The sequence below is a fragment of the Tyto alba genome, unplaced genomic scaffold, assembly GCF_018691265.1.
Source record: "Tyto alba isolate M040663 unplaced genomic scaffold, T.alba_DEE_v4.0 Super-Scaffold_23, whole genome shotgun sequence".
Taxonomy (NCBI): domain Eukaryota; kingdom Metazoa; phylum Chordata; class Aves; order Strigiformes; family Tytonidae; genus Tyto; species Tyto alba.
The window spans coordinates 19,408,858-19,425,923 of record NW_024881297.1 but is presented as its reverse complement, the minus strand read 5'-3'; the positions used below and the strand labels follow the sequence as shown (position 1 = coordinate 19,425,923).

Genomic DNA, 17,066 nt, shown 5'->3' with positions numbered 1-17,066 from the left:
CGTTCTATTGCCTGATAATCTTTCAGCAGAGTGTAGAGTAAATATGCCCCATGTTGCACACCCCACTATTATTTTGTTTGCAGACCTACCCAGAGCTCGAGTTTATTTTTTTTTGGCCTGTCAGCCTGTGCTTCATTCCTGGAAGGCTGGAGGAAGGAGGACAGCATTTCTCTTGCTTTCATCTCAGTGGGGAGTCAGGGTGTGTGCCTGGAGCACGCACCCCTCACCGCTACTGGGGAACTTCTGCACTGTCAGCAGGCACCAAGCTCAGATCCATCATTTCTCAAAAGATCTCTGGTCGCACACTAAAGTAGTGGCTACAGCTGTAATTTTTCTCGCCATGCAGCTAACCTTATGCAGCTTTGTTTAATGATGTGCAGCTTCACAGATGAATATTCTGCACAGCTTTATGAAGAAAGGTAATGCCAGTAGTCCATGGTGTAAAGTGGTAAGATGTGTGGTCAGTTGAATGAAAGAGAGAACTATATCCTGCAGCTCTGACTAGAACTCTGGAAGTGTGGACAGTCTGGAAGTGGCTTCCTCTGTACTTTGCATCATATCTGGGCTCTTGTTTTCCACCTCTAAAATGGGGCCCATAGCATTTCTCAGTTCTACTTCTTTGGTCCTATTTGTCCATTTTTGTCATCACAGGCATACTTCCACTACTATCTATATGAGTTCAGTGCATCTGAAGTAGAAACAAACCATCTTTTTACCTGAAATATCCATGCATCACTGTAATACCAATTCCTAATTCAACATGACAAAAATTGTCTCCAAATATTGCAAATGCAGTCTCTTTCTTACCTTCATTTACTTCATCATTTTCTTTGTCCACTTGTGCTTTCAGAACATAACGTTTTATCAGTCTCTTCATTATTTGCTGCCAGATAAAAACAGTTACATAATCAGGTGAGCATATATAATTAAACACTATTCACTTTTATTTCTTAACTATCTCCCTCACATCTGTGTAAGTGGAAGAATTAACAGCCCCAGATCAAGCAGTCGCCTCATAAGGGATTTTCTGGTGGCATGCTGAGATTCATCATTACAATAAAGCACCTTTCCCAACCAATTGCCTCTTATTTACAGAGCACCACAACTCTTTGTAGGGAACAGGACAACAGGGAAATATGTCTACCCACACCTAATTTAGGTTTTAAGTAGGTTCAAAATAGATCTACTCTTCGTTAAACTCCGTTCCTATGTTAAGGAAATGTAATAGTAAGAGATAAATATTTACCTTTTAAAAAGAAAGAAAGAAAAGTTGAGATTTTACAGTATGACAGTGCAATGTCAGCTATAAAGGATTCAATAAGATTCTATCTGTATTTTTATACTGTAACTGCCAGGGTTCCTTATGTGTACCAGTATTCTTTCACTATGCTACCATACCTTATCTAATGGAGCTCATCTAACAGAATTCACACAGGTGCATTATATAACTTCAACATTTTCACCACAGGAACAAGAGCTCCTATTTAGTCTTTTATTTCTGAACCAGAAAGAGGACAGGAAGATAACATCTGACTCCTCTTAGCATAAATGACCATTCCCATCTGCAGGAATGTTGAATGTCACATCTCAGATCATGAGAAGAAAGGAAGGGAAAGTAATGCTAACCTAGCCAGCTCAATGCTTTCACCACATCCCTTCCCCAGTAAAAAAGTTTCAAATGTTATCCTCTCACACTTTCCAAATTAGGACATCAAAGGAAGACATAAATTTTGTATGGGCTAGTTTTTAAACTCTTCAAACGACAGTTATTGTTCAAGCCCTGTTTTTTTTTTTTTGTTGTTGTTGTTTGTTTGTTTTTTTTTTTTTTTTCCCAGTAGCATCCTGGAATTTGATTTCTACAGGTCGTCTTCTTTATCTGGTGAAGGCAAAATGTACTTGAAACACAAAATTCTGCCAGTACCTTCACATAGTTCTACTACTCAAAACAGTGACCACTGTATGTACTTACCTGATAGCGTGTTGGCTGATTGAGAATGCTGTTAAAACTGTGTGATTCAAAAACTCTGGAGTTTGACTGAGTGAAAAGGTTTAACTAGGAAGAAATAAAACAAAATTAAAATATATTATGGAATTCACAGTTAGAATTCAGCTTCATTTTTTTTTCCTTGGAGACATCTTGGGGATGTCTCCATAGTCTTGTTTTTTTTTCAAACACTGATCATCTTAGCCATGCTGTTGACAGCACAGCTTCAAAGCAAATGTGCTCACAAAGGTGAGGAAATAATGAATTATGACTTGGAGGCAGTGATGAGCGGCCAGAGCAAGGAGACACTCTCTAAACTGGCTTAAACAAAGAGCTGTTGTGGATCTGTACTCTTAAGCATACTTTTAATTACAAATACATGCTCAAAACTACTTTTGCTTAGTTTGATTTAGCTTTGTACAGTAATACATAGTGTGTCAGCCCAGCCTGACTCAGAGGAGGCTGTGGGCTGCCCTTCCCAGAGAAAAACGATTTGGTTTGTAGTTCAAGAAAACTAGCTCCACCTAACCTGTCTCAGCAGTAACTCAGACAAGATTTCGGTTCCTTAGTGACTTCCAGTCTGAGTATGATAGCAAGTACTGCTGCATGATATGTAAGCACTACTGAATATTTTGTTATAAAAGTGTATCTTAGGGTCTTGACATTTCTTTGTTTTGTTCTTTAAACACAACTTCTGTACAGTGACTGGAGAGAACTAATGGAGTTCAGGAACTCAGAGCGCTAGAGAGCAAAAGATAAGCAGTTAGTACCAAAAAAAGTACTTGTAGCTAAACTGATTTAAAGTGACTTTTTTATAAACATCTATCTACTTTTACTACTTACAGAAAACTGGAAAAAATATTTTCTTTATTGAAGATTCAGTACCACCAGCAGCTCAGAAGTATTTTCAAGTTATTGCTTTCAGTCTTTGTAACACACAGGACCTCGAGCCTCACTTATAAAAAAAGCCACGTGTCCTCTTTAACTCATCTGTGCCCCAGTTTGCCATCAGTAAAACAAGGGGGATTGTTATCTAATTCACACAAGGGCATTGTGACACTGCATTCCATTAATATTTGTAAAAACCATTTAGACACCCAAATTTAGAATGTCATGGAAGTGCTGAAGTTTGTTATCACCAACCCCCCCACTTTCCTTCTGTCTCCTGTTGAGAACATAGCTTTTGACAATAGGAAGTGCGTATCACACTGACTACACTTTGTCCTCTTCCTGTCCTAGTGAAAGGAAAAGTTTTCTCTCCTTATCTACCCCCAACTCCTTTTTTTTTTTTCACCCTGAACTAAAAATCTTTCTAATGGAGGTTGAAAGCATCTTTATGTAATATTTAGGACATTCCTTACGGGAATTATTTGCATCTCTGACTTACTCATTTATTTGTTTTAATTGTGTTTTTCCAGTCATTGGACCTTACTGTCCCAAGAAAATTTATAGCTATTTTTTCGTTTTATGCAATACGTTTAGGCAGTCTGAAATACAGATCTATTAATATAAATTCTTGACTAATTACCGTATTATCATTGGAAGCACAGACTATACCCTAAAACTTAAAGAAAAGCAGAGTGCTGGAATGGACACACAGTTCTTCACTGCAATTAAAATATTTCAGTACCTACCCTAGATTTGGAATTGCCCATTCCCATTTCAATGTCTTTCTGTAGCCGTCTCCTCCTGCACTTAGAAAAGTTAATGATCCTCATGATGAAATAGAAAAAAGATTTGGGGCTTGGTACAAGACTGAACGGTGGAGGTAATGTTTTTCCATCATCAAAATACGATAACCAAAGTTTAGAACGAGCAAACTTCCACTCTACATCACTGTCATCCTGTGTTAAGATATAAAAACAGGTATGTGCTTTGTTTTTATGAAATGCAAAACTTCTTCCAAATTAAACTTCTTTTAAATATGAACCCTCTCTGATTTTATATAAAATGTTATTTGCTTGCTAGTCCTGCAAAATTGCAACTGCTTTATCAAGTCTATTTTAACTAAATTTCAGTTGACTCTTTATGGCAACTTCTCATTGACAATATTTAGTTAAAACATGTGAACCATTTAAACAACTGTTATTTTTGCACTGAGTGAAAGCCAACATACAAACCTCTTGCTATTTGAAGTGGAACTTTTTCTGTTTTTTAAAGTCTTGTTTTTCTCATTACAGTAGTCACGTGAATTTGGCACTTGCACAAGTGACAAAGTATCAACTTAAAGGCAGACATGGTTTGAAATGGTAGTAGTCGCAGTTTTTTTACATACCCATGAAGAGTAACTCTGATTTATAATGGAGAACGAAAAATACAGACTTTGCTGTCATGAAGAAATCATGTTAAAAACTGACAAACTGGTTTTGTTCTAATAGCTTCTTACTGAAGCATTCCAAGGCTGGACTTGGTTTATTCCAAAAGTGAAAAGTTTATTATGACTAGTCTTCTCCTGCTGTATTCCATGACATTTTCCAGAAGCCAATGAAAATACTGGAAATTATATATCTATTTGCACACTATGTCTTAGATAATCTTTTTTTTTCCTGCTAGTGTGGGTGCGCGCCCACGTCTATGTGAATGTAGTACTCTTGAGTAATACCAGAACTCATGGTCTGGAAAACTGGCACTATAAATATACCTTAATTTCAGCAACTTGAGATTTCTTTTTAAAACTCATGGATCTTCACTACTTAAAATTATCTGAATTTTTTATCGGAGTTGGATGATAAATGTTCTAATTAATTATCTTTAAAAACAAAGATACTTTGTCATCATAAAGAAATTCAGATAAAATATATCTCTTTTAATAAGCAATAAAGCCAATAACTTTGTGTGAAATTCAAGTATTCGTTCAACTGAGCCATTTGGCAGATGTGGAGAAACACTGCCACTGTGTTTTCAGGTCACATGGCAATGCTCAGTAAATCTAGAATCAAGTTTTAATATTGTACTTAAAGTGGAAAAAAGCACATACTACAAGCAAAGTGTGTAAGCATTGTGAGGTGTGACTCAGTCAACAAACCTGAATAAGCACCTGTATCATACTCCACATACAAAGGTATTTAAATGTAATAAAGTATGCCCATGTATCACTGCTGTGCATGTGTCTAACTCCTGCATGTTTATCTAAGAAGTTTGAGGATTGGAATTAAAAAAAAAAGATTTCCATTAAAGAACACATACATTTAATCTGTATTCTAATGATCTGTCAAATATTGAAGGGCACTACATTAAGGAAACATGCAATAAGCATCCTAAAGAAACTGGGAATGAACCACCCATGTCTAAAATCTTATGTCCAGTGACTTTGTTTTCTACTTCACAGCAGTCTTCATTTGAATATTACATTCGATTTTAAGATTTCTGGATGGATGGCATCTCCTTAGATGCGTATATGTGGCACAAGATGCACTACTTGTTCAGATCCTGTAAGGTTCTGCAGCTTGGCTGGGTTGTTAGATAAAGTCAGTCCTGGGAACACGGTGTTTTTTGTGATAATTCTTTACTGAGGTAATCTCTTCACTGTACTTTCGCATATCAATAAACTCTAATTGAAATAATTCCTAATAATTCTTCCCCTTTTCAACATAACAGAGAACAACTTGAGAACAGAGCCCACCTCAATTTCTTGATATGAACTGTTGATCATAGCAATCAGCATGTTGAGCAGAACTACCACCATTGTTACATTGTATATGCCATAAAGAACATAACCAATGTTCTCTATGAACTTATGATCATATTTGAGGACAACAGAGGTTACTTCAGACAAGCCAAATATTGACCAAAATAAGGTCTTGAAACTTTCTTCCACTCTGTAGGGAAAAAAAAAAAGAGGAAGGCATTATTACTAACTACACAAATAACTATATAAGTTGTGTTTACAGTAAGCAATAAACAATCTCGAGGAATTTGCCTGTGAACCAGGTTTGTAGAGCAATGATCAAAACAATAAACATGCATGAAAATATTTTTCACAGTGTGTTCAATTTCTCCCCTGTGCTCCACCTATCCAACATATATAATATAGTTGTAATAATACATGCAAAACAACAGTCCAGGAATTAGGAAGGTATTACATTTCCAGGTTTTGAGATGGAACATATTCTCATCTCATTATTTGCCAGTCTAACTCCGCAGGAGGCAGACCTTCTCTGTCCTAATAAACCTAAAAATAGGGCTGATGGGAAGGAAATTGCTGCACTCCTTTCAAGAGCTTCTGATTAAACCTTCTATTAGGAAGGGGGCACTCAGAAGTGGGTAGTAGCAGGTTCAGCATCAAAACTGACAAACCAAACAGATTTCATGGAATTTGTTCAAGACTTGTTGAAACCAGTAGGAGCCAGGCACTTCAACAGGAGGCAGGCACCTAGGTACACTTAAAGGCTCTGGGTCCAGGACCCATTGCCTCCATGCTCTTGTCTCCATCCCATGGTCAGGACGATTTCTGAGGAACCCAGCTGCCAAGGGCTCTCGGACAGCTGCCAGACAGCTGTCTGGATAACTAAACATTCAAATAGTATGCATACTAAACACCTGATATCAAATACTGTAACAAAAGTATCATTATATTTCATTATTTTTCTAAAAGACAAGACAATGAGAAAGAATAAGTGCAAAAATCAGGCTCAAATTAAGGAGGCATCATGGAAATCAACTACATGAAAATACAGCAGTTTTTACAGAAGTCATGTCTCCTGTAGAAAAATGGGAGAAAAGGCAAAAGTTCTGAACTTCACCATCCTGTCGAATTACTTCTGGTTTGGAACATCCTAAATGTTTATCGCTTCCAGCATCACCTCATTTCAGGAAGTAAAAAAATTAAGCAAACAAAAACTTTAGAGATCAGAGCAAGCAAAATGGATCCAAAGGAGTCCAATGCAGTTTACAGATTTGTTTCAGTACCGGTCTAAGGGAGAAACACGCCATCTACAGAATCACTATCTCTGTTTCTTGACAAATCAAATATATTTGGAGGCCTATTATTGGCACCTAGTTTAAATCTCTCTGCGTATCAATTAGGTCTGACAGACCCCAGCTAAAAGATTACAATTCTAGCAGTTGCTTTGGGAAAATGTCATTCAGAAGCTATCAGTAATATTTTCTTGCAATTGGTTGTCCGCAGGTCTGTGTGATTAACATCATATACAGGGAAAATTATTTTAGACTGCAATGAAAGCTTCCATTACACAAGTGGGAAAGAACTGGTCTTTTGTATTCTGCTTCCTGAGGTTCTGAGATACCTGAATGCCTGATGACTTCAACTGTTTTCAGTTTTATTTTAATGCTAGGAGAGAGAATACAATATCTTGCAGACTTTGCTCCCTTAGTAAAAAAACTGAGTTTTGTATCAGCTTTTTACTTAAACATAACTTCATACTTACGTTGTAAAGGCTGGGTTTAGTTTAGCTCCAAGGTAGTAGGAATACAGTATGAACATTCCAATCATAAATGCAAGAAATACCATAATAAAAAGGACCATAAACTTGAAGATGTCCTTAACAGTCCTTCCAAGTGAAATCTGCAAGGGCCCAAAACTCTCATTTGCAGGCAGGATATACGCGATCCGAGAAAAGCTGAGAACAACCGCGATTGCATAAAGGCCTTCAGATATTATCTGAGGATCAGATGGGAGCCATTTATCTCTAGCTGGAAGATAGAAAGTATAGGGGTAAGTATAAGGAGTTACTCATTTATCTCAGTGTTGAAAAATAAATCTTGGTAGGATTTTTCCATGAACATGTCTGAATCTAATTGAGACAAATATTTGAAGAGTCTATTAGATGCTACTCTATTCCTATTTCATTTAAGTCACAAATGATGAATATAAGTGATATTACCTTTTGTTAGAAGAAATACTGTACTTGAAGAAACATGACATTTTCCTCTACAACTTGCATTTTAACCTAAACTGTGTAACAACAAATATTTCCTTATTGCTTTTCTTAACACAACTGTATTATTCGCTGTCTTAATAAGGACTTTGCTAAAGCCAGAAATTTCTTCATATTTTGTGTTTTATTCATGGGAAGTTAACAGTGTTGGTTGATGAACAATTTCATTTATTAATCACCTCAAGCTTTTTCCATTGTTACAAGTTCAGGATATAACCTAGTTCCCATTGAAATCATGAAGATTTTTGCCATTTATCTCAATGGAAGTAGGATCGTGGTTTTTACACACAATATGTACATAAACAGTTGAATGATATATAAATTCATAAATTGTTTACATGAATTAATGAACCATCTTAGCAAAAGAACACTGAATTGTGTTTCATATCAAAATACCATGTGCTTCTAAATGTGTATTTACATATGTACAAATTCAGATTGATTATATAGCAATTAATGTAAATAACAAAACCAAATCTTCTATTATAATATAATGAAGGTCATAAAGCATGTGCTAAGTGCAGTAAGTACAGCCTTTGCTGGTGTTGCAAACAGAGATTCATCACACCTCTAATTACAATTTCTGCACTGCAATAACTTTTATTCTATTTGAGCAGATCTTTACTTGGCCAGCATCTTTCCTTCAGCAGGAAATGCTGACAAATATGAATATGCTTACAAATATGGATAACTAACTGCATCAAACAACTGAACCAACAAAAAAAAAAAGCACATCAAAATTTTATCTGTTGTGCATTAAGCCAAGAATAAAATATAGCCTGCAAATGTTTAAAATCAAGAGGGTCAAATTTAGCTCTAGGATAAACAGTTACAAAAGAATTATGGACAGCTGCATTTGAACAGACTTTGCCCTTATGGCTATTGTTTGGTTTTAATATATTAACAAACTTATTTGTCAAATTATCATCATAATAACTATTGTTTAAATAGCATAGAAACAAAAATACTGAGGCAGAAATGGTTAGACAATGCTATGAACATGAACACATGCAAACATTCATCTTAAGGCTTTGAAATGCTAGCGCATCCTACCGATTTTTCTATGTTCAGATCTGTGTTGCAGAAAAGTTAAACTCACCATAAGTAAAATATTCTATTTCTGGCGGAAGTGTGACCTCAGAGAGATCACTCTCCTCAATGTAGTTGTCCACATATTGTTGTGCTTTTGTGGCCTGCAGGAATGCCAGAAGCCTCGCTGTGAAAGCAGCAATGAAAATGGACAGCATCCCAAAATCCAAAACATTCCATAACTGCAAAATATATTCCCTGGGTCCTTCCAGCCACAGCTCTTTGCATTCTGACCACATCATGCCTGCAACAAGAAATGAAAAAAAAAACATAGCAATGTTGGCCAAACTCTTTTCCTTTAAACTCTCTGTATCCCATTTCATGAAACCAGGTGGTACCAGTGGAGTAAAAAAATCACTTATATGCAGTTTCACAGCCTCATCATACACTTTGAGTAAGGCCCTCCTGGTTTCAACAGGGTTGATCAAATGGCAAGGTATTAATTGATATGCAGGAATAAAGCTCAGACACCTATACACAGGGCAGCACAGAGCCACAACTTTGCAGTGAAAGTTTATGGCCTAACAACATAACAGTATGCCGTACTTCTAAAGAAGAAAAAATGTTAAATGTGGAAAAAAAACACCTCTCACTTCCTTACCATTTACATTCATAAACCACTTCTGAATCAGAAGGATTGATTTTTACAGAGGAACACAACTACCCAACTACAGAGATGACCAAACATAAATGGCACAGATATACTACTGGTTCTCCACTTTACAGAATAAGATGCTTTTCAGCACAGAAAGTGGAATTTGGCTATGTGTAATTCAGTTTTCTTACTCAAGCTTCTCCTCAGAAATTAATTTACGTGGAATTAATCCAGATCACAGCCTCATCATAACATAGAGATGCAGTTGTTGGGAATCGAGACTTTTTCTTACTTCAAGAAGATTTCTTAGGAAAAAAACAAACAACAAAACCACAACTCTGAAACTTTTTTTCTTGTTTCCCTGACTGAGTAATTGAGAGGGGTACTGCTACCATCCCAACCATACACACATCAGCCATGCTCTGGATTGGCTTGAGGCTGGTTGTCTCCAAGTGCTCAAGAAACTTCTCATTGACTGAGTCTTAGAGACGACCAAAATCACAGTCCTTGCCTTCTGTCAAATAAAGAAGCTGCTCCCTACAAGGATACGCTGGGACTACCAAAAGGCAGCACACAAGGGATATGCATCTCCCTACCCTAACATAGTTTAAGATAAAGCAGTGCTGAAACCAGGAGATACAGGTGATTCAAAAGGCAGAGCAAGGCACCTTCATGTAGCAGTCACAGTAACACTTCCTTTCTCTTCCATAGGCTGTAAAAGCTGAGAATGCTACATTATCATGTGGCTAACTGACATTTTGCTTCGTAAAGCACCTGACTTCGACGAAATGCTAAAAGATACCATTTTCTGCCATACAGAGTTTCAAACAGGCTGATCAGGTTTTGTGAAAAAAAAATAACTGAGTAACAAGAACTGACTCATTAGCCCCTTGACACTGGTAGAAACTGTGATTTCCCCAAATGCTACCTAGGCAGCAATGCCACATAAGCACCCGTGTGCTAGCACATTAACACCAAGCAGTGTGAACTCCTGACCTTCTGGCACATACAGCACCGTAGGCTTCCTGACACTATTTAAGAACAGCACTTCAGTAAAGTATAATTTCTGTGGTGTTCTATTCGGCAAACCTGCGCTCCTGTTACAAATGCCAGAATTACCAAACAGTATGGCAAACCAGTAAACAAAATTTTACCCCATGTTACAAGAGGGAGTAGCACAGAAATGGGAGTAGCACAGAAATACTCTGATGCTTTCACTGTTCTAATGCATCGTTATCTGCCCTAAGGGTTTATTCTAACCATGCAGCAGCTGGAACAAAGGTTTGGGACCTGGGCTTCTCTCCTTTATTTTAGAATTTATATCTTCAGGAAAACAGTTGACATAAAGATGAAGGGACAATATACCTACCAAGTACCCATACCATGATCAGCATTTCTGTCCAGGTGAACTGAGTGGTCTTCACCCTAAAGATCTGCTTAGGGTAATCAGTAACAGTGACATTTGGAAGCGTTGTTATACCTTCAAATCTGTCTGAAGCATTGAACACCAGCAGGCCTAGGAAAATAATGAAGGATGCTGCATGTGCCACAAATTTCATAAATGGGCTTCGAAGAATTCTTCCAAGCTGCAAAGGCAGAACGAAAGCAATCACTCATTTGTCTCAACGAAACAAACTTCTTCATTCATCAGGCATTCTAGAAGCATAAATGGGCACTCAGGACAGTCCAAAACCTGATTTTTAAAGGATACTCTTCCAACTGCACTGAACTGTGATGCTTTTTCATTTCAGGCAAAAGTCTCCCAAAGGCAACCTCATGGAGTATGTTGTCCTATTAGTGAGCGTTCATGTTATTCCATAAACTCTAGATGGCAATGTTTGAGGGGAAACACTCCAAGGAATTACAAACGTACGATGGCAGCGACCAGAAAGTCTGATCTAATGCCCACAGGTACCAATGGGGAGGCAGAAGCAAGCCCATGGAAAATAAATACAAAAACAAATACAATCTCCAAGTAGCAAAGTGCTTTCCCTACCAACAAGGTCTATGGTTATAGCTCTATGAAAAATTACAGGCTCATCTTCTCATCTCTGGCTACTGTATTCCATCCCCAGAATGGAATCAGGGCTATAAGTGTCAAATAAATAACCCGTGTCTACTAAAAATAACGACTGTTTTATCACAATGGACTAATAATGATAAGATCAGAAATGTTACTATTTTCAAATAAATTCAGCTGATTTCATTCACATCTGCACCTGGTAGAAGGACAGAACAGGAACAGCAGAGGCAGTCTGTCTGTAGCAGACCACCACACTGGAAAAAGCAATGGGCCTGTCGCTGTTACTCACTGTATGAAAAAAAAAAAAAAAAAAAAAAAAGAGGCTTTGATCCCATCAGTATGAGCCTTATCATTTAAGCCAGCGTCCGAAGTGCCAAGCTACAGGCCGACTCCTCTGCAGGCAGTACTGCCAGTATCCTTTATTTAGGCAGTGAAGGTCTCGTGTGGCCAGTGCTGCGGCAACTCCCACCCCATACTCCAAAAACGCAGGTATCATCACTGAGGCTGCACCACAGACAGCAATTTGTGCATTGGCTCAAGCACTGTGATTCCCTAACAACGCTCTTTGGAGACTTCTTGGGGAAGAACGCATGTGTAGGTTTACTTGTCCTTCTCAGCCTACTTCTCTTAGGAAGGAGTAGTACCACCTTTGTAATACACCTCCTTTCTGTGGCATGGGCAGGACAATGCTTGTCCCTTCTCTGCACAAGGTGTGACAATGTAGATGCTAGACAGACTTCATCTCAGCTGCTGCACACCTCTTAGGGCCAAAGGTCTCCTGTCTCCTTCAGTAGAACAGAACAATATATTGCTCCACACATAACACCCAACCTTTATTAATGTTAATATACAGTTCTAATGTGATAAACTATCACATACCTCACATGATGCAATATAACAAATCCCCTGTGAAGAGCTGCCTTATCAGCAGTATTGTGTAAGAAGGAAAAGCCAAGTTCAGCAGATGGGGAACTGGAAGCATCTTTCTTATTTCAAGGAATGGTTTTCCTGAAATTGGGGTCAGCTACTATGAACTAAGAGGACCAGCACACACTAAACAGCATTTACTACCTGTGCAAACAATCTCAGGTTCCCTTCCTGCTCCTGACCTTTAGAAAGCATTTTGAAATTACAGTATCAAACAACTGACCTGAATGTACAGTACTTTTATTTGACATGAGCACTAAGAAAAATGTCAGGTGTTCCTGGTACCGGGAATTAAAGCTCAAGGACAAATGTCACTTTTCCATATTAGACACCAGTTAAATATATTAATACATTTCTGTCATATGGAGCTGTGAGTGAGGAATATCTTTACTACAGATATTCATGGAAAGTGACATTTCAGAGAATAATGAAGAGTAGCAATTATACTATTTTCATAAAGGTTTATATTTAAAGTAAATAAATATTTAACCTAGAGAAAACATCAGGTTCCCTTGAAATATGCAGGAGATGAGAAAAACCTTACCCTTTTTGAGGTGAACTACAAGAGCAAAATATAAATGAGTGAAACTCACATTTCTTTGCTTCACACTTCTTAAGGAAATAAAATTGAAAGGCCACATTCAGCACAGAAGTAAATTTACTTCAATTTTTTTTTTAAGTTAAGGTAACAGAGAAATCTTCCTTCTTCTAATTTACCAAAGATCTACCAATATGCTTCATTTGTAGACAATTCACATGCTACAGACTATAAGGATTTCAAAGAATGCTGTTATTTTCATTGTGAGATCATCAGGAAAGCTGAAACACCCATATATTTTCATATAATTTTAAGGATGTAAGAGTTCACAGTTGCGCTTTTACAAATATACCCTACCACATGGTTGGAATACTGAGTTTAAATTAATTTATGCTCTATGGTTCACCTGTCAGACAGACTTCCTAGGGCAGGAATAACAAATATTTTACTTAATTTTACTTTAAGTTCTGCATCAGTGAAGTCAACAGATGTTCTGCTAACATCTTTTTTATGTTTATATGGGAACATCATCAGGTCTAAATATGCCATCAGAGGAGACCTAATACAGAATCTGAGTGGTGACTTTCAAAAAAATCTACGTTACTAATACAAATACAATTACATAGCAGAGATTGTGAGATGATCATGAAATTGAAGAAATTTAAGAAAGGAAAAAAAGCTCTCAGAGAAGGGTTTTTTTTCTTTCTTTAAACTTAACAACAATTTATTTTCATGCTTCATCACTGTGGTCCCCTCTATGCAGTACAAATAAAACAAATAGCATCTTTTGGCTCAAGACCAGAGATCACTAAAAAGATCATTAATTAGTTAAAATTTGTAGGCAGCAGAATTAGAGGTACAATATTGCATTTTGAATGCCAGAAATTGAAAACCAGCTCCTAGAACAGTATAAGATACATAATTTATAAAATTCAGTACCCTGCTACATGGTGCAATCCAATAACCAATGGCTAGAAATGGAAGGCCCAATGCCACAACCAGCACAACCAGACACTTGATAGCTATGGTCTGCTCCCGTAATCCTGAGAGATTTTCATACCAGATAGTCAGTAGCTGTTGCTGACAGTTTGGATGGGCCACAAACTGTAAAGAAAAAGAAAGAAAACCAAGACATATTACAATTTAGAAGAAGAACTACATAAGTGCTACATACATGATCCTTAAATATTTGGTGTTAATTTAGAACTTAAGAACCATGTGTTTCCTCCTTTCCTTTAAAACCAAGGTTAATAAATAAAGAAGAAACTGTTGAACTGATTTAAAGCAGTGCTTTGGGGACAAGGCTGCACATGTGGACAGCCATCACTGCTAGTAGTCTTTTATTCATTATAAGAACAGCTTCTCATATCTGACTGGATCCTGTCAGAGTTGAACCTCAGCCCTAACTTCTAACAATTCCTCAGCAAATCAAGCTGATCCAAGGTACATGCAAACTTTCTGCGGAGACTGAAAATTCTGGACAGACAGTAATTCACTGTTAGTCTCTCCCCTTCCTGCACATGCTCTTCACAGACCTCCTCAAACATCATGGACATTTGATTTGGTTCTTTGTGCAGTTGCCAACGCTTAAATAAGTTGCTAAGATCTCAACAGCCCTTAGACTTGCTGCCAGAGAAGAACTTGCCATAAGCATTGGCATCTTATTCACTAACTCCTCCCTTTTCTGGGGAAAATTACATAACACCCAGATGAATACTGAAAGAGTTTCTTCTCTCTTACTACCAACAGTGGTGCTAGCTATCACCTCCACTTAGATGCACTTGGGATTTGGAAAATAATCAGAAGCCACTTACTACAAATACATTTTTATGTTTCGTGGAAAACAAAATTTAGCATTCAGTAGTACAAGGAAATTCCTTTTTGCAAACCAGATGAAAAGATGATCCTATGGTTTTGATGATGTTCTAAGTAAGACCTTTGTAACAGATTGTATTTTGATGCAGTTTTGTATTTTCTCTAAGTTCATACCTTTGATACTAACTCAGCTGAAAAATATTAAACCCTCAAATCTGACAGTTTTGAAAAATAACTTTTGATTTTTCACTATTTTAAGATTTTAAAGGACTCTGAATGTACAAATTGTTATCACTATACAGTCTTAGGCTATTTGTGTTTTAATGAGTTGTTAACACCTGAACTACACACTGCAGAAAACTCAGATAAAATCTGAGGTGTATACTTTAACTAAAAATATAAACATTTCAGTGATTTCTGAGAAAGATAATTTTATTTTAAATTAATTATTTTATGAGATGTTCATTTTATATTTACTGATTAGTTTACATTATTATTTATCAATATTAAGTATTTGCTCATTTATTTACACAGCAAAAGGACTAAAAGGTATCGAACATAGCACAGGAAACCACAAGAGTAGATATGTACAAATACCTAAATAAATACAGTCTCTGATAAAATGACCAAAAGTTGACATATTCAGGCATTTAAACAAGAATGTCCTGATTATCAGTAGTCTAAGCACACACAGCTACCACCGAATTTCAAATCATTGAATGTCAAGTCATTTTTGGAATATTCAACCCCATAGCCAAATTCTGGTACTTAGTTTTCTTGTACTCAGACACAGACATGTGAAAGATGATTTTCAAATATTCTTACTCTCTTTTGATCTAACTATGATGCTCACTGAAGTCAGTGGTAACATTTCAGCTGACCTTAACTAAGCAGAACCAAGACATCATCAAGGATTCTTGTAACCAATTGCTTTAAAACGAGGGGGGAGGAAGCCAGACAAATATCAAGACAAAGAAATAGGGCATCAAGTGAATTTATCAGGATCTAGTCTTTAAAAGACAATCAGACAAATGGAAAAATAGGCTTAGGATTAATGCTCAGCTTCTCAGACAGTTATGACAACACAAACTTGCTCTCCTGAGCCTTCCGTATAAGATTTGTTTGTCCCTAGCTTCCACAAATTCTTCCTTAAATGTCCCCAAACTGAGAGGGATCAAAGATTGAAACGTTAAGGCACTAAACTGGCACATATTAAGGATCTAGTACCCACTAAAAAAACAAAACAAAACAAAACAAACCCCCACCAATAAGAACCCAACACCACCAAACAGTCAACTTCCATCTTTCTCCTTTGCAGCAAATACATGCAAATGGTATTTTCCTAGCTTCGATAAGATTTCAGTATTTTCACAGGGAAAGGGACTGAATCCCAAATTAATTATGGGACAATAAAACAAGCTGCTGCCAACAAATTTATTTAGATATGCTTTAAGTTTTATTTTACTAAAATCACTTTTAGTCAAGTTTATTGAAGGGTGAGCATGTATTGCTCTTATTTTTAAAGCATTTTTGTATTTCTTTAGGATGAAGCAACATGGACAGAGGAGACTGTGCAGCCCCTCTATCAGGATCATGCCGTGTAACCGGAGTGTGTTAGCCATGTTGGGTGCTGCTACTGAAGAAACATAAGGGGTGGGAGGGGATAAGAATTCTATAGCTCCCTGTGTTCTTTGCACATTATCTTTACATTTCTGGTTAAGTCCATTTCAAAAGTGTTATCTTACTCATCTTTATCACCACATCCTGTGAGACTGCTACATCACAAGAGCATGTGGGACATCAGTTAAGCAGAAGAATAAACAGCCTAGTTATCACAGAAATTTGAAGAAATATGGTAATATACTTGTCACATTAGTTGACAATAACTAGTAAATCAGAGTAAAGAATGCTAGGCAGTTTCACAAAAAGGATTTTAAAATAATACCGATAAATAGTGTTAGATTAAGAGATTTGATCTGAGTTGCTTATACTTAAAAAAAAAAAAATACTGTAAACCTTGAATATCCATTTTATCCATTTTATTATCCTTTGTACTTTGTTGAGATCATAATGTACTATATACACGGTTGTTTGCCAGGTCTTGCCAGCAAAACTCCATTTATATTCCAAATCTCATTTAAAAGTACATACAGTAGTACAATAGGGCAGACTTCTATAAAAAAAACAAATTAAATCAT

General features: G+C 36.8%; 1 protein-coding gene across 2 annotated transcripts in view; it reads right to left on the bottom strand.

The window, feature by feature from the left end:
• TRPC3 (transient receptor potential cation channel subfamily C member 3) overlaps positions 1 to 17,066 on the bottom strand; it is a 45,409-nt gene that overhangs the window by 2,710 nt on the left and 25,633 nt on the right. The window contains exons 4-11 of one of the 2 annotated variants that reach the window (XM_032997863.2): positions 13,993 to 14,157; positions 10,935 to 11,151; positions 8,981 to 9,214; positions 7,372 to 7,636; positions 5,607 to 5,802; positions 3,619 to 3,828; positions 1,970 to 2,053; positions 808 to 883 (exon numbers count right to left, since the gene is read on the bottom strand). In XM_032997863.2, the coding sequence (XP_032853754.2) occupies positions 808 to 883; positions 1,970 to 2,053; positions 3,619 to 3,828; positions 5,607 to 5,802; positions 7,372 to 7,636; positions 8,981 to 9,214; positions 10,935 to 11,151; positions 13,993 to 14,157 (1,447 nt within the window). The remainder of the gene's footprint in view (positions 1 to 807; positions 884 to 1,969; positions 2,054 to 3,618; positions 3,829 to 5,606; positions 5,803 to 7,371; positions 7,637 to 8,980; positions 9,215 to 10,934; positions 11,152 to 13,992; positions 14,158 to 17,066) is intronic. The other variant, XM_032997865.2, reaches the window with a different exon arrangement.